Genomic DNA, 22,928 nt, shown 5'->3' with positions numbered 1-22,928 from the left:
CTGGTATGTCTCTATTCTGGCCCTCTTGAGTAGTGCTGCCTTTGCTATCAATTTTCCTCGTATTACTACCTTCATTGCATCCCATATAATGTTTGGATCTACCTCTCTGTTATCATTTTCCTCTCTGTATCTTATTATGTCTTCTTTTACTTCGTCTACTAAGCCTTTGTTATTCAATAGACCTACGTTCAGTCTCCAGACTGTGTTTCTCCGTCTACTTTTCAGATTTACTGTCAGATATGTTGCGCTGTGATCTGATATGTCTGTTACCCCTATTCTACAATCTTCTACTCTGTATCTGTCCCCTGTTGTCATGAGGAAGTGATCTATCCTTGAATATGTTGTGTGTGGATGTGAATAATGTGTGTATTCCCTGTCTAGTGTGTGTGTTTCTCTCCATATATCCGTGATTCCTAATTATGTCATTTGTATATTCATATATTTGCTAATGTGTGTTCTCCATCTCTTTGTGCTTGTCGTGTCCATGTCGTAATTCAATACTACGTTGAAGTCTCCTGTACAGATTAAAATGCCTTCCCCTTCCATTGCTATAATATCAAAGATTGTTTCAAATAAGTATTTCTCACTGTCTGGGGGTGCATATATATTCATTAATGTTACCATTTGGCCTTCCATTTTCCCCTTGGCCATTACATATCTCCCCCCTTTATCTCTCACTTCTTTAATCAATTCAAACTTCACTGCATTCTTAATCAATATAGCTACTCCTCTCCTAAGGTTCTGTTTAAAAGAACTATAAAACATATTCTCGTATCCAAATCTCTTCAGTTTTTCATGTTCTTGTTGTATTAGATGGGTTTCTTGTTGAAAAATAACCTGTGCCTCCTCTTTTCTAAGCTTCGTCATCACCTTACTCCTTTTGATTGGATTATTCATTCCATTAACATTCAGCAACATCATCTTAATACCTTTAATTTGTGTCATCTTTCCATTCGAAATGATCTCCCGTTCTACCCATGTCACATAAAATAATATTTGTAGTTGTAGCCACTGCTAACTCTACTCGACTTACATTCAAATAACTATAATAAACATTTACAACATTCACAAAGTTTGACAATTCCATGGTGTCAGAGGTAATTATTTTATTTCATCTATCCCCTGCTGGGGGGTGGGGAGAAAAGGCTCTCCTAGTGAGAGGGCTCCCCCTAGTGGCTAAAAAAGAAAGCTCACCATGTAAGTCCAGCATTGTCTGTGTGCTGCCCTGTCCTTGAGCTCCCGGTAATATGTATTTAAAAAAAAGAATTATATATATATATATATATATATATATATATATATATATATATATATATATATATATATATATATATATATATATATAATCTGTCCAACGTGTGTTTTCTCTCTCTGTCAGTCATTTTCAGAGACATAGAATCAGTCATTTCCATGTCCACATTCATTTGTACTGTGTATCACATGCCTTCTCTCTGTTTAAGTTTTATCTTTTTTTTTTGTATGTTTACAATTACTCATATTCTATGTTGTGTGTATTTCTATGTATCTTTCACATTTAGTCATGGTCTTAGTCAAATGTTTTTGTTTTGTACTTATCTTTCCTTTTGAAGTATCGTGGTCCCTCGCGCTCTTCATGTGCTTCTCTCCGATGTCCCTCTGTCACTCTCCTCAGCTGCTCTGTCTCGAATCATCTCCAATCCCCATCTCTCATCCGTCCTCCTCTTCTCGACTCTGTTCCACCTGCGCATATTCTCCAGTCTCTCCATTGGGGTGGGTGTATATGTGGGTTTTCCCCCCTCTCTTCGTCCCGGCGTCCTCGCTCCATCCCGATTTATGTCCCTCGCTGCCTCTTGTACGCTGCTGTAGGTTTTGGTGCCTTCCTGCCAGTACACTTTCAGAGCGGTCATCTGTGATTGGAACCGAATCCCTTTTTCTTTTAGAATCTTTTTTATTTCCGCGTAACTTCGGCGTTTTGCAGCCACCTCCGCTGCATAGTCGTGGTCAAAGGAAATTCTATGTCCTTCCACATCTGCCAGGCTCTCTTAAGAATGTTATCCTTGACTTCAAACCTCAGGAAGTTAATTATGACTGCTCTTGGTGGTCCATTTGTCTGAGGTCTCGGTGCTTGTATCCTATGTGCCCTCTGTATTCCCATATCGGTGTGTTCTGACAGTGACATGTCCAGTTTCTCTCGGATTAGGCTTTCCATATATTTGGACATCGAGGCTCCTTCTAGCCCTTCTTTTAGACCCCACACTCTTATATTGTTTCTTCTTGATCTCCCCTCCAAGTCAGTTAACTTCTCTCTCATCTTCCCTTGTTCCTCGAGCGTCTCCATTAGAATCTTTTGTACGTCTGTACTCCATTCTTCAGTCTCGGCCGTTCTCTCTTCCAACCATAGGCGGAGTTTGAACTTGACGCCTGGGGGTGCGAGTCATTGGCGAACGATACCCGATTTTTTTGACCTTTATTTTATTATTTTAGCGTTTTTACAATGCCCTAACCCCTAATTTTTTATTTTATTTAGGTAGTACAGCAGCACACACACACACTCACACACACAGCACTACGGGGGATCATTTTTAACTGAATTGAAAAATGGAGGCTCTAATTATTATTATTCATAGAGACTCTCGAGCAATAATAATTATTACAGCCTCCATTTTTCGTGGACGAAAAATATACCAGACTATAGATATCAATTTTCCCGAAATAACGCTACCTGCCTCGACAAAATCCGTGCATTGGTTATCCAGATACATTAATTATCATCTCAGAATAAGTGGCTTAAGTACAAGCGTTACAATCTATCGCGCGGGGCATTCTGCTGCTGCTGCTTGGTGCTTGGCCGCGCGTTAACCCTTCACTGCCACACTACAGAAGGTTCGCCTTATAATGTGACATGATTACTACTATAAAATGAATGTATTGTAAAACAAAACATAATAGAATTCAGATTTGTTTCTCACAATTATTATAATTTTATTAAAATAAAAATAATCTTGATTTTTTTTTTTTTTTTTTTTTTTTTTAGCAATTTCACCCCCGGCCACCAGGGGGTGCAATGCACCCCCTGCACCCCCATAAACTCCGCCCATGCTTCCAACGCCACCGTGTCTTTCTCCTGTTTCAGCAACTTTTCGTCAATTGACTCAAGTCTCTTATTTATTTCTTCTTTGAGTTCGTCTTGTCCTTTCTTTACTTCTTATCTGAATCTGTCTATACTTTTCTGTATGCTTTGCGTGTTCGCTTTGTTTACCTTCGTTTAGTTTGCATGCTTGCCTGTATGTCCCGAATACTAGCTCCGAGTTCCACAGCCCAGCTGGGGATCTCCGTGTTAGCTTGTTGTAGCTGTGCCATTTCTTCACGTTGTCTCGTTATTTCTTCACGTCGCCTCGTTATTTCCTTTTCTTCTGGGGTCTTTTTTGTTTTCTCATATGTGCACTTGTTCTTCCTCGCTTTTGTCATTGAATGCTTACTTTTTTCGTTTTCAGATCATGTTATTCCACGTTTGTTTTGATTTGCGACCGGGAGCTTTTTTCAATGGCTGCTCACTCAGACTTTTCAAACCGGAAGTCTCGGTAGCTTGTTTCTGATCAAAGGTTTCAGTGTGTTTGGATATATCAGTCAATGGATCCCATACTGCATTAAAATCAGCTCCTACTATAAACGAGTAATCAGGTAGTTTCAACATAGCTGCAGTGAGTACAGTATAAAAGTTAGCGTCATACAAATCTGTGGCGTATGCAGAGATCAGAAACATTTTCTGGTTAGAGTATTCCATTTTAGCAATAGTAATTCGACCATCTGCATCAGACCACACATCTAACAGTTTAATATTCAAATTTCGCTTTGCTATTATGGCTACCCCTCATGACTTGGTGCTAAAAGAAGAAAAACGTATGTTATGGTAAAATCTATTTCCCAGTCTTGCGTTATCAGCCAATAAAAGGTGCGTTTCACTCAGTAAAGCAAGGTCCACTTCCTTCCTTTTTAGCCACGTTAGTACACTTGTGCGTTTATGCGGTAGATTAAGACCCCCTGTATTCCAGATCAAGATATTTAAATTAGCCATAGTCTTAAAGGGCTGCAGTATGATTGAATGTAATTTCTTTGGAGTAAAGCATTAGAACAGATACATATCCACTTGTTAAGGTCCTATTGAGTTCCGAGCATGAGCATGAAAACTAAAATAAAATGGAGCGAGTCGAATGAAAAGAAAAACAAAAAGCAACGCATCCCCCCATTCCCTCCCCCCATCAGAATACTTGTCCGATATCGATCAAACATCAGTTGGCCACTATGACCGAGCATAGCAACCACAACAACATTATGTAACCATACCAAAAACTTGTAAGGTGTATTGTAACAATTTAGAAAAAGGAACCCACTTCGCTCAACAGATAGAAGAAATCTATGCAAAGTTCAATGCAAAGTTCAATGTGCAGCAGAGCATGTGAGCGGAGCGGAGCGAGGAGCGGAGCGGGTGGATTTTGAAGTGAGCGCGGAGTGGGCTTTAAAATGGGTCAGAGTGACTCCGGAGTGAGAGCTCTCCTCCGCTCCGAGCCGCTCCCAGCCGCTCAGTGCACACAATCACACAGTGGTTTAAACTGATGTAATATACTTGTAGTACAATGCCAAAGCAATAGGTGGCGATGTAGTTCAACCATGAACGCCATTTTCAATCCTGCTAAGTCAAAACAGAAATCTGCCATCTTTAAATCACCTCTGGAACTATTTAGCCACATTTATTTTCAGCAAGAAACAAACAAAGTGCAATAAAAAAGGATATATTCACTGTGTTCTGCCTCATTTATTGATGAAACAACATGAGCGAATGGGAGCGGAACTAAGCCGCCCAGAGCGAAGAGCGGATTTCTCGGCCGCTCCGCGCCGCTCACGTGCTCTGATGTGCAGACGGTAAAAAGCAGATACATTAAAACACAGCTTGTCTGAGTTAAACTTGAAAAAAGGCAATATGCATACCCCTCGTTGAGATAATACAGCGGAGATAAACCTTGAGCGTTACCGTTCTGTTGGAGCGCAAAGTTATGGTAGGCGCGTGGAAACGGTAGTGTTAGCTAGGAGAGTTAAATAACCAGCACACCTTGAACTTAGCTTAATCAGGCTCAGGGCCTGTTATACCCTGATTCACGTAGACAGCTCCGCCGAGCAGGGTCCATCCCCCTCGGCCGGCAGATACGTTAAAACACAGTTCGGTTGAGTGAAACTTGTAAAACACAGTGTGTCTGAGTGAAACTTGAAAAAAGACAATATGCATAAAAAAAAAACTATGCAAAGTTCAATGTGCAGATGATAAAAAGCAAATACGTTATAGACACAGGTCGTCTGAATTACACTTGAAAATAGTCAATATGCATACCCGTTGCTGAAATAATACAGCATAGATAAACCATGAGCGTTACCGTTCTGTTGGTCCGAAAAGCTGTGGTAGGCGAGTGGTAACGTCAGTGTTAGCTTGGAGAGCCGGAAAATAAGCATACCTCGTACTTAGCACACCAAGGCTCCGGGGCTTGTTATTCCCCGATGCCTGTAGCCTGCTCCACCGAGGCCGGCTCGCCCCCATCGGCCGGGGGTCCATCATGCCGCGTCGAAGGAAGCTCTCCGCCTCAGTCGGCGACGTGAACAGGCGGTTGCAGGAAACAACTACGCGTCCCATCTTGACTTTCAAAGTTGCAGGGTAGAGTAGGAAAACATCAATGCCCATGGTCATCTCTTCTTCCACTCCCGAGAGCCGCGTGGACACGCTAGCTAGCTCTCCTTGTAGCGAGTCCAATCTATTAGTTAGTTTCAGAGTGCTAGCTTCAAGTTCAGCACGGAATAGAGTTCTAATAAAATATATGTCCACCTCATTTAACACTCTAGTCTGGTTCAGTATTTGTTTAGTCATCACTACAATGTGTACTGTGAGCGTATGATGTTAAATTAACGTTGTTATAAATATTAATGTGAAGTGGTCACGGAGCTCGAAAAGATCAAGCAGCCATCTGATCCGAGCGGAAACGGGGAGCCCCAGCTGTTACCCTTACTGTAGTCTGTGGTCTGACTAGTATTGTTCCCCAGGGCAGACTTTGATATATATTCAGTCTGGGCTGACTGGGTTGGATGTCACTCCTAGGTACTGAGCCATCTCACTGAATAGGGCAGAGGTTGGTTAGACTGGCAGGGTCTACTCTGGAATCAATCTGTTGGGTAACACTTTATGTGACGGTACGGCCGTCACGGTGCGGTACGCGCAGCCATACGAAGAATACGCCTCACAGCGCACACACACCAGTCGTGCATGCAGGCAGTCGCGGGTTCCATGTCCGTGTGAGAACAGCGCGCGGCACACCGAGTCTGACTTCAGAGCGGGCGAAAGTGCATGGATGAAGGCACATTTATATTGAAACAGCTGCAGGGTCATTACAATTTTACAGTTTTCTTTCGTTTTCTTGTTCACCCAATAATGTCAACCAAATTAAACCAATGGAAAGACACACACACACGTCACCAACACACACACTATTCTCCCCCGCTGGACTCTCAGGCACAGCTGATCAAATAAAAAAAAGAAACTTACATACTGAGCTCCTCTCCAGTTGTACTGCTACTGTGTTTAAATCCAAATAATCCTCTGCCATTGTTGTAATATGTCATTTGTTCTCTAGTATTCAGTCTTGTGAAGTTAAATTCTCTCTAGAAGTGAAACTGAAACTTAGCAAGGATAAGTTGTTAAAGGGACAGTAGGCAATTAATTTATTCAGTGGATGCCTGAACACAGAATGACACCAGTATCACTGACTACCACGGCAAGCCTATAGACAATTATTCTATTTAATAATAATTATTATAACATATTCTTTTATATCTTTTTCTTTTCTTTTTCCCTTTAGTTAATTAATTTTAGGGCAACTTTTCATTTGATTTTGATATTATTTTCTACTATCAGCTATATATTTGAGTTCTTATCCGTCGAATTGTATTGTACTGTCTCTTATAATTTTGACCGCCAATTGTAATGTTGTACGTGGATGTTTGTTTGTAAATCAAATAAACTGATAATAAGGGCAGCTAAGTGGCGCAGTGGGCAAGGCGCTCACCACTAATGCAGGAGATGCTGGGTTCGGGCCCAGCTCTCGGCATTGCTACCAGCTTGGCTGGTCGTTCATACTAATACAATTGGCAGTATTAGGGGGTTGGAAGCTGGTGGGTGGGGATCGGACGTTGTGGACAGCGACTCCTACAGGTCGGTTGGTGCGCCTGCGCAGCAGATTCAAGAAGCAACGGGGGCGGCGTGTCCCTCCCACGCAGACCCTCGCCGCTGAGAGATCGCGCTGTCCAGGTGAAAAGATGCGACAGCTGCCTCCTCGCGTACCGGAGGGGACACGTTATGCAAGGCTTGGTCCACATTGCAGCCAACCTGTAGCGTTCGCGACATGGGAGGGTAGAATTGGACAATACGAAATTGGGATGGGAGAAAAAAAATTAAAATGGGAGAAAAAGTAGATTAAAGAAAATATATAAATATAATAAATTATTATAAATAAAATATTTTTTTTTAAAAGAATTAATAAATAAAATTATTCAAAAAAGATTCTGTTGTACCGAAATCGTACTGAACCGTGACCCAAATACCGAAGTGCGTACCGAACTGTGGCTTCTGTGTACCGTTACACCCATAGTCATAACACATTCATAAGATATGAAAGTACAGGACTAGAGCTTGAAAATTATCACCTGTAGAGATTGATCAAATGTTTTGGAAGCTATGGCTTATTATGGTTTTTATGATTTTTAGGAAAAGGAATTGGTGCTTGAAATGGATCCATTTGGATAGTGCATCAATGAGATAATATTGAATTGTGCAATAAAAAAGCTTGAAATCACTAATGGCACCCTTACTTACAATTCATTATGAATTGTGAATGAACATTTTATTAACAGATTACAGAATGGGTACAATACAGTACGGCTCAATACAAACAATTGTTAAGGGGATGCAGACCAGAGAAAGACTTTTGTCGTGTTTACATCAGGGTCCCCCATTTTCAATTCATAATGAATTGTAAGTAATGGTGCAATTAGCACTGTGCAATCCATTATTTGTGGATCTAGCCCTATGTGTGTACAAGTTGAGAGAGAGTGTTGGTAAATTAGCCTGTCACCCACCATGCGTAGATAGGAACCAAAACGGAAATTGGTTCATTTTTTTTTTTTTTTTTTTTGATCTTTTTCCCCCTCCATTTTTCCTCCGATTTTCTCCCATCCCAATGTTAGTCGTATGCCAATTCCCAGTCCCTTCCTGGTCGCTGCGCACTTACCCCCCACAGTCAGATCATCTGGGAGAGTGGAGGCTACCACGTGCTTCCTCCGATACACGTCCAGCCAATCACCGCTTCTTTTCACCTGGCAGCGCGGATTCTCATTGAGAGGGCGTAGCGTGTGGGAGGACCACACTATCCCCCTCAAGTCCTATCCGCGCTTAGCAGGCGCCCCGACCGAACTGTAGGAGTCGCTGTTTACAACGACCCGGACCCACCCCGCCAGCTTCTCCCACCCTCTAATACAGCCAATTGTATTAGTGCAGACGGCCAGCCAAGCTGGTGACAACCCCGGAGCTGTGAGCTGGATTCGAACAGGCGAATCCAGCTCACAGCTCCAGGGTTGGTGACGAACGCAATCTCCGCTCGGCCACCTAACCGCCTGGAAATTGGTTCATTCTGAGTGTTACCCACTCCCCCCCATCCCATTTCCATTCAATGCTCCAACCCATAAATTAAAAGTTCTGAACCGGTTTGAACAAAAACAAAAAATAATGTGCGTTACATTTCTCTTTCATCAAAGGGCTTCTTTAGAACCTGTCAGCAACCTGAGAGCTGCATGACTTCTCAACACAGCCTTCATGTTTTATAGCCAGTAGCAGGCCATGCCTTTTAGACCTGGGCCTTCAATGAAATCCACCTACAGGATAGATAGATAGATACTTTATTAATTCCCTTGGGGAAATTCAGAAGAAACCATCTCCAATTTGCACACAGACCTATCACCATATAGCCTGTGACACTGTTAGCTAGTGTCTCATCAAAAGTGCTGCATCCCCAAACAAAAAAACACTCACAATTGTAACCATCCAACAACCAAACAAGAACAATGGCACACAACACAATACCCCAACCAGGCTACTGTACGGTCCTTTGGGGTAGCAAGATAATAACAGAATCATTATTAACCTGGCTTGCTTGCCACAATGATAAGGGTTACATTCCAGAACGTTTAAAATCACTTTAGTTTCAATTCCACCAGCAGTACAGTATTGTTCTTTGTCAGTTTTCGTTAACATTCCTGAAGTTATTTGTATTGCCAATTAGCAATACAGGGTCACAATACAGTACATCCACCTCCCAAAGCAACACATAATTCAATGTGCTATGAACATTTTATGACACTTTTATTACACAAGCATGCTGCATTTATAGAGGAGTAATTGTTCAGTCACAAGGAGAATGTGTTGTAAAAGTCCAGTAAATGTAAATTGTATCCGTTCCTTAGGGGTTAAAATATCATTCCAATAACAATCTACAGACACTTAACTTAAAAGGGATACATTTTACAGAGAGAAGCATTTAACTTGCTGTCACAGGTGTTGGTATTTGTAATGAGATGTCCCCTATGTACAGGTCAGCCAGCCTCATAATTACATTCTGCCTGATGGAGCTTTGATTATTGGCAGTAATTCCTGGAGAAGCTCATAGTGAACGTTGACAACAGATTGGAGCTCATTTTGAAATATAGCTTTAGTAGTACCATCACTCACTGTGAACTTGTGAGATTACCTCTGGTGTTGTGCTGTAGATAATTAAAGGTAAACTAAGAGGAGAGCATGGGAGCAATTTTCTCATTGATTACAATCAGATATTTGGGAGGAACAAAAATACGTGTGTCAAGGTCACATAACTTGATTAGACAGCCACACAGAGCTGTCTGTCAGAAGGGGGACGAGATTCCTTTGGCACAATTGAGCCTCCCTGTGGAGTGGCCCTTGGAAAATATCACTTTGGCCCATGATAGCGTCAAACCCCGTAGAGTGGCCTCAGTGAGGGAGCCAAGCGCTTGTCCTAAAAGGGAATATGGATGGGATGGGACAGAGACCCCATTCCAGAAGGAAGCGGAAAAAAACAGGATAGGGAATGACTGGCGGGAAATTCTTCCCTGACCTCTTCCTGAGGCAATCAAGCTGTATTTCGGGAATGTGGGCCACGCTAGGACTTACGGGTGAAGTGTGTATATGTGTGTGGGGGTTGTGCTGTACTTACCTTTAGGATACAACCTAGTAGGGTTGCACGATACACCGATACTAGAAACGTATTGTGATACCCACCTGTATCAATACTTTTAGAATAATAGCCTGATAAGTATGTTATATTAGTTGAGTGGATGCCTGACCAGAGCAGTGTGTGTGTGTGTGTGAGAGAGAGAACGTTTTGCGTAGTCAACAGTGTCGACTGAGCATAGGGAAAATAGTCACAGAAAATGTCTTAATTCATAATACAATGTTTCTGAATGGAAATGTGGAATAAACCAAGTTGTAAGCAGTGATGAATGGTCTTTCCCAGCAGAACACAAGTTACTTAACATTACCCAGGTCACACTATGCACGCTTAGCTTAGCAGTGTTGATAAGGAGTCGTCTGCCAACAAATATGTTGTTTCAAGAAATGTATTAACACAATGGATTACTATTCAAATGTTATTGAAGACTCCTGTGACCAGTAAGTAAGTACTATGAACGTCTAACTTTTCCTAACCATTCTGTGAGCACATGTGACAGTTCGATGACTAACGTTATCTGTTCATGTCAACCAAGCTGGTCCCAAAACAGTTACAACTAATCCTGGAGCTGCTCAGTGGAGTCTCTGGGAGCGGTCAAGTCTATCTCTCTCTCTCTCTCTCTCTCTCTCTCTCTCTCTCTCTCTCTCTCTCTCTCTCTCTCTCTCTCTCTCTCTCTCTCTCTCTCTCTCTCTCTCTCTCTCTCTCTCTCTCTCTCTCTCGCTCTCTCTCTCTCTATCTCTTTCTCTCTCTCTCTCTATATCTCTCTATCCCTCTCTCTCTCTCTCTCTCTCTCTCTCTCTCTCTCTCTCTCTCTCTCTCTCGTTCTCTCTCTCTCTCTCTCTCTCTCTCTCTCTCTCTCTCTCTCTCTCTCTCTCTATCTATCTCTCTCTCTCTATCTATCTCTATCTCTCTCTCCTCCTATCTCGCTCTCGATCTCGCTCTATCTCTCTATCTCTTTATCTCTTGTGTGTGTGCATTTGCTATATGTCTTTTTGACATGAATTAGGCTAACAATCCTGATTCCTGAACCTATTTTATTCAACAGGAAGATATTGATTTACATATATATCAGGGCTCGAAATTAAAAATTTTACTTGATAGCACTGGTGCTCCCAACTTCAAAAAGTTGGGAGCACCAGCTACAATTTAGGAGCACCCACCAAAATGTAAGGAACACCAACAATATATATGTATATATATTTTTTATTGATAAAAAAACTACTATATAACAGTACTGCAATGCAGTAAAACAGTGAAAGTAGCCTTAAACTATAGTATAGTGTAGACCAGGGAGGGGCAACTGGCGGCCCGCGGGCCACTTGCGGCCCTCACTGACACTCCATGCGGCCCCAGACCAATATTAAAAAAAAAATATATATATATACTTTTTTTTTTTTTTGCATTCGACTAAGAGGTTGGCAGTCGACTATGGCTCCTTTCGATCGATTAGTCGACTATTCGACTAATAGGGGTCAGCCCTAGTGTGGACATATTCAACACTGTTGAAAGTGCCGTGCAGCAATATGGGGGGTTTGATAAACTGTCCGCTGTTGTTACCGATGGAGCACCCGCATGTCCGCTGTTGTTACCGATGGAGCACCCGCCATGAAAGGAAAACAACACAGGTGCATATACATCAGGTAAGTTCGCTAACATAATTTCCATCTATTGTGGGTCACTATAATCAGGGGTGCAGTGGTCATGCCACGCGGTACCACGCCGTCCCAGCACTTTTCTGAGCAGAAGTACGTGCACGGATGCACACAAAATGAAATGTTATTTCATCTGATGCAGATTGCATGCACAAACATTGAAGTTGACATTCCTTCTATTGTGCGCCAACAGGAGAGACCACAAGTGTCTCATTAAAGACAGAACCATTATTGAAACCATAGTTTCCTCTTTTTATCTGTGACGTACATGGGTACTGTACGGGGTTGGTCATTATCATTATTACTGTATGTATGACACCATGTGAACATCAGGTTAGTATATATAATATGTGTTATGTTTTGTATGTGATGTGTGTGCCATGGTAGCTAATGCTGTCCCTTTCTTTCTTTGTCAGGTGCCGCCCGTCCCTACACTGAAGAGTGCTGATTGCCTGATGAGTGGCAGCTGACGGCAATCGCCTCGGGGGCGGGTGGATAAAAACCTGACAGCACACACACATCCTGGCCCTCTCTGTGTCAATTGCCAGCGCCAGAGCGTTGGAGGTAGCCCTTGTTTTCCTCTTTGTGTGGGTTTATATATATTGTTGGCCTCTGTGCCATTCACCACTATTAACACTTTTAGTGTCCATCATGTCATTTCACGTTTTATCAGCCCAATCAATGCCTGAATGCCCACAACGTTTATTAGCATTTTATTTTTTTATTAGCGATCTGAATTAATATTTCATCAACCGAGTCTCCCGTTGGTAAGCAGCCCCTGTATGAGCTCAGATGTGAAAAACCGCCCCCTATCGTCTCCCAGATGGTAATGCACCCTTTTGGAATGGACTCAATGAAAATGGATGATAAAAGAAAAATTCGGAATCCACATTTTACTTCTCAGGCATGTAACCCAGCCGATCGGATTCATTGTGGACCCTCAGAACAGCGTGGAATACATATGTACAGTATGTAGCGTTGGATCAATAAAAGCAATGGATATTTGGAATGGCGATCAGGATTGGAATAATCTTTTTGGATAACATCTGATCTCAGGTAAGGAATCTATTTGACCAGTCTTAGGATAATCAGACCTGTTTTCACTGAGATATAGCTTTTCTCCCTATGTGTGTGTGTGTGTGTGGCTGTGTGCGTGATCGCTGATGAGGAACTCAGATAATCGATTTCGAGCTTGCGGCCCCAGCGTGCATACGTACACATATACTATCGATAATCTAGCGTTTATTTGAAAACGATTCATAAATAAGCAGAGAAATTACAAAGTTTTGTGTATTCTAGATATTCCAGTAAACATATTTATCATGGAATCTTTTTATTTTCCTTGAAACGAGGGCTTTCAAAATGCTATAAAACGAAAATGAACCGATAAAAATACAATCCGCTTCGACAATGTTGACTGGAAAACGAATCATTGATAAGCGACGAGCAGATTAGACACATAGCCATAATTAAAAACATAGATTAGGCGTTATTAACGCTAACATTGCAGTGGATGGTGGGCATTCAAGCACTAAATCGTGCGCCCCCTGCTGGCACTGAAAGTGTTAAGTGGATATCTACATATACAGGGACGCAGGAAGGGGGGGGTGGCGGGGGCTGCAGCACCCCCTCTCAATTATTGCAAAAATATATATATATATATATATATATATATATATATAATTTTTTTTTTTTTTTTTTTATGACAGTATTTATATATTTGTATATACTGTAACTGTATACTGTAACACTGTATATTATAAGTTTATCCTGCTCAAAGCACGTCACCATTTTAATATTGTGTGTATTGAGCCGAACTGTATTGTAGCCATTCTCCAATCTGTTAAATAAAGTTTTCATTCATTCATTACACTACTGTATGTACACAATCATACGTGTAAAACCGAGTAGATTTTCGAGTGATGACAGACTGTCACAGACTGATTGAATGACAGGTGAAACAACTAATTGTATTCACCTCCTGTCTCCCGCCTTCCCACGCGCCACGAACCACTGAGCTACTGTGATACAGTGCTTGCGCAGTCAGTCGATTTGAGCTAGTAGTCAGACTTTGCTAGCACAGAATGTCTCACTCGCAGAAAAGAAAAATATCAGATTTATTTTCGAAACGTCCCGCCGGTCCCAGTGACAGTCCCACTAAATCTGATAAACGTCAGAGAGAGACAGAGACGACAGGTTCAGCCTCAGCATCAGGTATTGAAGAGTTAACTGAGTCTGTTCCCCTATACCCCCCCTCGGGCGCCAGGGGCTTCCACTGAGGGGTGATGCAAATAGGGATGGGGTGTTATGGCAGCTCATGAAGGAAAGAGTGCGCACCGAGTCTGATCCTGAGTTGAAGAATTGGCTCCAAAGAGAGACAACTGGATGTCCAACAACATCCAAAACGAAATCTTACAGCTGCTTGCCCATGATATTCAGCGACAAATTAGAGGCAAAGCATCCAAAAGCCCAATATTTGGCTTGAGCGCTGACGGAACCACAGATGTCACTCACTGGAAAAGAACAATTCTCGTGTAATATACAGTTCGCGTGTGACAACTTGGAAGCTCAGAACTTCTTTTGGGGTTTTACAATGCCCGGCCCAGACACAACAGCCGAGACGCTGTTTTTGTGTATAAAATACTTTTACGCCTCGACCTGCCCATGGAGAGGCTGATAGGATACTGTTTTGACGGGCCAGCAACATGTCTGGGGGTACAGGCTAGACCAGGGGTTCCCAAACTTTCAGCCGTGACCCAAAAAAACGGTGTCAGAGACGACCCCCACTATTATAGGAGGTAAAAAAAAAATTTTAAATGGAAATGTATGGTTGAAACTGCAAACGTTCAAACGTACACACACTAATAAGCATTGGAGGCTTTTAACCAGGGCCGGACTGGGAAATCATTCAGGCCAGGGAATATAGCCCCAGTCAGGCCACTTTTTAAGCAGGGGTCTGGGGGTCCCCCACCAGGATTTTTTTTGTTACAAAGACTTAATTTCCTGCATTCTGGTGCAGGCATTTTTTTTTATTTGTACCCTTTAAAATGCCAGTGTTTGTGATGGCATCACAACTTATTGTTAAAAAACAGGCTAGCATATGTATGATTAGCACAACACAGATTTTTATGGATTTTCAGTTTTTTGTAATTGATAAATACAATATTTTATTCAACTTCAGCCCTGATCATAACACCACATATTCATTTTATAATTCTAACCCTTTAAATGCCAGTGTGTGTGATGGCATATATTTGCAATATATCAAATGCAAAGTAAATTTTTCTGGGGGGGATTATTACAGGCTAGCATGTGTCAATGATTAGCAGTTTTTCGTAAGGATCCCGCCTCCACCAATCACATGCGGCTCCCTTTGTGTGTGTGTGAGAGCAAGAGAGAGAGAGAGAGATAGTTCTCCAACTTGTGTGAGTTGCAGTGATCTCCTGGTTGTTCCCCACCTAGGTTATCTAACTATTGCACTGGTGCAAATAGAAACACTGGCCTTTTTCATCTGGCGACCCCCCAGCACCCCCTGTCGTTTTATAGTTCCTGCGTGCCTGTACATATATATATATATATTTACTCTGTTTGCCACCGTTGAGTGGATTATTTCAATACTGCCCTTTGTTTCCACTTTGTGTGTGTTTGTATATATCGTTGGCCTCTGTGCCTATTTTCTTCCCTGTTAAGGGATTACTATACCTATATATTGTTGGCCTCTGTGCCGGCTACCCCTATTAACACTTTCTTTGCCAGGCTTATGTACATCATTATACCATCCTCTGCCAGCTCTATTTGTCTATGGAGAAGTTCCCCTTCTTTGCAGGGCTATAACTTTTTAAATTGTATTGCTAAATTGACATTACTATGGCCCATTCGACGTCAATTATCTATCGTTCAGGATGTGGGAACGTTATACTTTTTCATTCACATATTCATACTAAAATACGGTCTAAAGTATAAATATGTTTTTATCGTTCTCTGCAGCATTCTGCAGAACGTGATTTATAGCCCTAAATGCATTATATTGATGATCAAATACAGTTTGATAGCGATTGGCGCGAGATGAAAAATTTCAAATGGACGTGCTTCTAGAAGTTACTACTTATCATCTGATGTTGACCGGATGGGGGGGGGGGGGTCGTTTATAATTCCGTGGCCAACGTTAGATGATTCATCTAGTGTGGGTGATATGATCATTAGAGCAGTTTGTATCGAACACGGAAAAAAAAAAATCTGAAACTTACCCCAGTCTCCTCGGGCCGTTGGGCGATGAGCGTGGAGCAAAAATATTCCTATTATGGGATGTTGAAATATGCGATCCATCTCCAGGTTGTATAATAGTATATACGTCCAAATCATGTTGTTTATCGAGTTATTGGTAACGGATCGCTATCCATTGTGTCGCGCTCGAGTCCCGGGACCTATAGCGAGTGATCGGACCAAATTTGGATGAGCACCAGTTTCCGTTTCCGGTTTCCGGTTTGGGCGATCCGCCGATCGGCCACCTGATGGCGCTCTTGAACCATTGGAGAGTTGAGAGGGGATCAACAGTAGATCTCAAGTAGGTCTCCGGGGGAGAAATATGATTGCGATCACAGATTTTTTAAATATTGATCTCAATGACGTGTTACGGTGTCATTGGCAGAATTAGCATGGCGGGGAATGACGAGTTAAGGCGTCCTTGGCGACCAAAGTGTTAAGGGGGCATATACATATTGTTGGCCTTTAGGCCATTTTTGCCACTGTGCATGCCAACCCTTTTACTTACCTTACTGTGATTATCTGTTTGTTCTCCCCTTACCTTTTTCCCTGTTTGTCTATTTGTTGTGGGATTAATTCCCTTCTTTATATTATAATAAATATCATTACTTACCTGCCGGGATTTGTGCTTAAAGCAACCTTTGAACGGGCTGGTTTCATGTACAGCCCGCTCCAGCTATAGTCCATATGGTCATCAGACCTTTGTACATGACATTATCCAAAAGAAAAAGGGAAAAAAGGCACACACGTCCCTCTCACAGAACGGTGTTTACCAGACACAGCGGCATCGGCAGTAAGCCCCGTTGTATGCAGGCTGCAGCCGACTTGAGCTCGGAGATATTCTCATAATGAAACACCAAGCTTGTATCCTCGTGCCGGGTGTTTTCGTCCTGAAAAACGGGGCCAGCGCGGTGGCAGAGGGTATCCGTTTCCCAGAGACCCGGGAAATTGAACCGCAGACTCGGAATCACGGCCCCAGGAAAACAAAGCTATGACTTCACTGAGGATGAGCACTGTGTTATCGTGGGGCATCAAACTAGAACCCCCTCCACACCGCTATGAGGGGCAACAAAGGGATTCTAGCCTAGAGCCGACCTTACGCAAGCTGCACAGCTGTCCCCTCACAACTGCACACCTGAGGCTCGTGTCGCAAAAACATCACCCGCCCAGGGAGGCCGTCAGCTCTCACACAGCCGACCGCCTCCCGAGGCATAGTATCCAGCTGAAGAGCCGGAGGAAATGCCGGCGGGGATTGCTCAGTGACGCGCGCCCCAATGCGAAAGCGCCGGTGGAGGTCAGAATGATCATCATCTTCTAGACTCTCCGGTGGTGAAGACATTATCGCTTTACTTTCTCGAGAGAGATAGTGAGAGAGAAAACAAAGATACAATGTCAACGCAGCTCCTTTTCTTTTCCAACAAACTACTTTGGCACTAAACTTTAAAGTGGTGTATACAGACACTTTCGGTGGTGAAAGTAGGGAAGGAGCTGATTGTGTGGCCACGACCCCGCTTATATAGGAGCAGATGTGGGTGTGGCCAGGCGGAGGTAAATAGGTGTGTGCATGTGGAGAAAGTTCTTCATTATTAGAATGGATAAAGGGATAGTTCCAATAGAGCAGAGCGTAAAGCTATACGATCTATAACACAGAATACACATAATAACAAATGGACATTAGCTGTAGTATACCCCAGTTGATTGAAACGTAATTTTTTTTGTTGAAACGTAAATAATAAAAAATAATACAATTATTCTGTTACAGCTGCTGAGCTATATTATATATTTAGACCGTATTAGTATGAATATGTGAATGAAAAAGTATAACGTTCCCACATCCTGAACGATAGATAATTGACGTCGAATGGGCCATAGTAATGTCAATTTAGCAATACAATTTAAAAAGTTATAGCCCTGCAAAGAAGGGGAACTTCTCCATAGACAAATAGAGCTGGCAGAGGATGGTATAATGATGTACATAAGCCTGGCAAAGAAAGTGTTAATAGGGGTAGCCGGCACAGAGGCCAACAATATATAGGTATAGTAATCCCTTAACAGGGAAGAAAATAGGCACAGAGTCCAACGATATATACAAACCAACACAAAGAGGAAACAAAGGGCAGTATTGAAATAATCCACTCAACTGTGGCATATATATAGCTCAGCAGCTGTAACAGAATAATTGTATTATTTTGTAATTAATATTTTTTTGTTGAAACGTAAATAATAAAAAATAATACAATTATTCTGTTACAGCTGCTGAGCTATATTATAGCTCAGCAGCTGTAACAGAATAATTGTATTATTTTTTATTATTTACGTTTCAACAAAAAAAAATTACGTTTCAATCGAAATATAAAATGTTTGCTGTGGTATCGTTTTAGAATCTGTATCGTGATACTTAGACTTTGGACAGGTATAAACATGGATTTGTCAGTTGTATAAAGAGGATATGAAAGGCACTTACTGTACCTTCAGGATTTCAACCTGGAAGAAATGAATGACAAAATATAGGAACAGGGGGTATTTGAAGGAGAAAATGCACAAGGAGGGGACGAATGGTGAGCTGCTAGCAGCACTGCCAGGGAGGGGCTGTACGGCTCTGTACTGACACATGATGGAGTGATAGGGAGAGAGAGAGAGAGAGAGAGAGAGAGAGAGAGAGAGAGAGAGAGAGAGAGAGAGAGAGAGAGAGAGAGAGAGAGAGAGAGAGAGAGGAATTGGTGTAAGCCTTCTTCCTAAATGTGTATAAATAAGAGTGTGCAGGGAGTAATGGGCAAGATAACTGGGGGAGGGTATTTTAAGAGATCTGCAGTGAAGTCTTTATCCACCCAACGAAAATTTGAGTAAAGCACACGTTCTTACCATTCATACCATCTCACCATTAATGTATTCTACATTTACCAAGAGCTTTATAAAGCAAGGTAAACTGTTTACTAAAAGGGCAATTTATCTGTTGGAGTGCAATCAAAGCCCTTTGTATTCCATGATTAGCTCTTGGGCAGGAGTCCAGGCACCAGTTGGAACCTGTGTAGGAACATGTCCCATCCATATTTATATCAAAAGGCATCCTGCTGTGGGGTGGGGGTAAAACATGTGTATTTGATACTGTAAGTGAACGCTGAACAAGCTTACAGTTTCTCATGACCCCTATTCCATTCACAATCCTCACTTGTGGTCACTTGTGGTATAAGTATTAGCCAGAAGAACTCAGATAATGTTTGGAATGTAAAAATGTTATATATGAAAATAAATTATAATAATACTGGTTGATTATGTGGGTGTATTTGTGACATTGATCCTATGGACCACCGTCTTATGGGGGGGGGGTTACGACCCCTTCCACTCTGTCTCCATTGTCCGCCTAGTATGTTGTTGTGTTGACAGGTACTGGATGTGGGCGTGCCTGGAGCGCTAATCAGCACAATGGGAAACACGGTGTTCCCATGCTCCCTGTCAAAACACTTGCAGAGTTTAGTTGCTGGGCACTCTCCTCATGGGACACCGTTAGTATAGTTTGATACCTTTGATTTATCTTTGCATTATACAACATTACACCTACAGTATACACGTTTACAATGCATGCACTCACTTACACTACTGATATCACTGACTGATATACGCCACTGTTAATTTAGTTTGTTAGTTATTCATTTTATGTCTTTATTAATTAAATAAATACTTTGTTAATTGACTTTGGTTGTCAATTACTTTGGTTGCCTGCGTCTCCCTCTTTGTCATGGCCATACGGCCGGTTTGTGACACTGTCTAAAACTGCCATAGAATCAAACCGTGGCCAATTGGGATATTATATCCAGATGTGATTTGCCTGCTGCTATCTATTTTATGCTAGTTTTATATGTCTGCACTTTATGCATTGATCTGCCAATTTTATTGTGCACATTTTATGCCTGTCTTTTGTACTGCTGTGAAGCACTTTGAGCTGCAATTCTTGTATGAAAGGTGCTATACAAATAAAGTGTATTATTATTATTATTATTATTATTATTATTATTATTATTATTATTATTATTATTATTATTATTATTATTATTATTATTATTATTATTATAACTCTATAAATAAATCAAATTGACTGCCCGTATTGCCAACCCTGGCTATGTCACTGTTCATAATGCCTTTTAAAAACAGCCCATTTATTTTAAGTACATTTTGAAGCTGAAGATTTTTCTATGAAATGAACACCATACGCTGTGTTTTGTATCAGGGGATGCCCTTAAAAGATGTCAGTGCTTGACACTCAGTGTGTGCTGATTAGTTCCCATGTGAATCACATGAACATAAGGGGGAAATGTTGGAATTGGATTGATTTGAACCTTGCACTTTGAGCTTCTTGTGGTGTGCTAGTTCAAGTTTCTTTAATAGTTGTCATACAGAAGTACAGAATACTTTTATACAAAATGCTTCTTACTGTTACGCTCCAGAGACTGTGCAAGACAAGATAAGTATGAAATAAAATAACATAGTATAGTATGCAAATTAGAAGTAAAAAAATGAGGTCACAGTGTTCAGTATAGACATATGTACAATGTTCGATGCAGAATAGACGTAACTGAGTTACCATATAATATACAATACTATGCAGTGTACTAATATACAATACTATATAGTGCAAGGCAGAAATGGGATGAGGTGCAATTTAGGTACAATTTACAGTAGGTGTACGAGTTGTAGTGCAAATCCTTTATCAATAAATATAAAGTGTGTTTGTGTGATCGAAAGTGTGGAGAGTGGGTGCTGCAGTGTGTTGTTTGTTTAAGTGAGTGTGTGCGTGTGGGTGTGTGTGCTGTGTGCATTTGATGGTTGTTGCATAGTGTTTATTGTTCGTTTAGCAGCCTGATGGCCTGGGGATAGAAGCTTCTTCTGAGTCTTTCTGTGCTCGCCTTAAGACTCCGGTATCGCTTGCCTGACCGCAGCAGTTCAAAGAGGCAGTTGTTCAGGTGGCTCGAGTCCTTAATAATTCTCTTAGCCTTCCCCGAACGGCTGAACGTGTCACTCTTTGTACTCTGCTACGGTCTTGTGCAGTGCTATTCCCAAACCAGGAGGTGATGTTGCCAGTCAGGATGCTCTCTATTGTACATGAGTAGAAGTTCCTAAGGATCTTCTGACTGACTTGGAACTTCCTTAGGCGCCTGAGGAAGTAGAGGCGTTGTCGTGCCTTCTTCACAACACTGTCAATGTGTGTGGTCCATGTCAAGTCCTCGGATATGTGGGCTCCGAGGTACTTGAAACTGTTCACTCTCTCAACCGGTGCCCCGTCGATGCTGAGGGGGCTGTAGTCCTTGACCCCCGACCTCCTGAAGTCCACAATCATCTCTTTTGTTTTGCTGACGTTCAGGGAGAGGCAGTTCTCCTGACACCACTGTGACAGATTTTCTACCTCTAGTAGTGAGGAGATAAGAAGATTACTTTGTTGGTAATTTACACACAGCAATATGCCTTGCACAGAATGTCTGTGTAGTTCTCTTTCTTCCAGTATGGTTGCTTGTAACCATTGGCAACCACATCTTCTGTACAGTGGTAGAGTACTAGCTAAAACACTGGTAAATTGTAAATGGTGCATTTATATTAATTAATTTATATATTTATTTTTCACTCACACGTTCACACACCGATGATGGAGGCAACCATGCAAGGGGCCAACCTGCTCATTGGGAGCAGTTGGGAGTTAAGTGTCTTGCTCAAGGACACTTCGACATGCTGTCCATGGGGAGCAGGAATCGAACCGGGAACCTTCCGACTACCAAACGGCTGCTCTACCTCCTGAGCCACTGTCGCCCCCTTTTCCCCACTGGAAAATCATGATATTACTTTTTTACTGTGACTTGTTTATAAGATCCAGTAATAAGACCGCAAATGATTATGTTTTTATTTATATATTTCTCAAAAACAACCGTTGTGTTGCACATATCAACCATTAACTCTTCCATTGTCATGTACAAAACAATGGTTGCTATGTTACAGGCAGCCATGTTGGAAGACAGAACTATAGTACAAGCATTCCATTCAAGACTTCTATTGAAATTAATATTTTTCCATATCCATCCTAGATACACATACTGTACATACTACCTCATAAGCATTACATCAAAGAGGTCAGAGCATAGGGTCACCCCAGTGCAGCACTCCTTTAGCAGTTTTGGGGTTCAGTGCCTTGCTCAAGTTGTATGTTTATGAAAAGTATATATATATTTTATTTTTTACTTACAATACATTATATTGCCCCTCAAAGTTGGTATATTTATAATTCAAACCTGTTTTCAGTTTTAATCATTTCTTTCATCTTTATGTGATTATATTTAAGCATTGACCTCTGAAAAGAATTAATTTTGGTAGATGGTATGATATTAGTGTGGTCTGGGTTCTTTGATTCTTTGAAAAAAAACTCTAAATAGATATTGTTACGTGCCTGAAACATTTTAGCTTGAAGTGTTTAGTGTTTCGAAATTGCTTCTCATTTTCAAATGAGTCTATAGTCATGTAATTATAAACCCATTTCACTCCCTTCTGGAATAAAAAGCCTTTTTGTCCTCTTTTCTAGGTGCTAAAGAAAGATGACTCGGTGGCCAAGAAAGATGTCCAGAGGATACTGGCGCTCAGCCACAAACAGAGGTAAAGTACCAAACTACCTCTGTGGGAACTGACCACAGTGACAAAATTACGTACAAACGTAACATAACATGGC

At 41.6% G+C, this 22,928-nt stretch overlaps 1 protein-coding gene across 1 annotated transcript in view; it reads left to right on the top strand.

Annotated features, from left to right (window-relative positions):
* The window catches only part of luzp2 (leucine zipper protein 2), a gene marked incomplete at both ends in the record, with an annotated part of 652,643 nt that overhangs the window by 299,670 nt on the left and 330,045 nt on the right, over positions 1-22,928 (top strand). The window contains one exon of the mRNA XM_084337104.1: positions 22,785-22,855. Within this exon, the coding sequence (XP_084193230.1) occupies positions 22,785-22,855 (71 nt within the window). The remainder of the gene's footprint in view (positions 1-22,784; positions 22,856-22,928) is intronic.

This window comes from Notolepis coatsorum (genome assembly GCF_963971535.1).
Source record: "Notolepis coatsorum genome assembly, chromosome: 20".
NCBI lineage: Eukaryota > Metazoa > Chordata > Actinopteri > Aulopiformes > Paralepididae > Notolepis > Notolepis coatsorum.
This window is presented reverse-complemented; position numbering and strand designations above follow the sequence as displayed.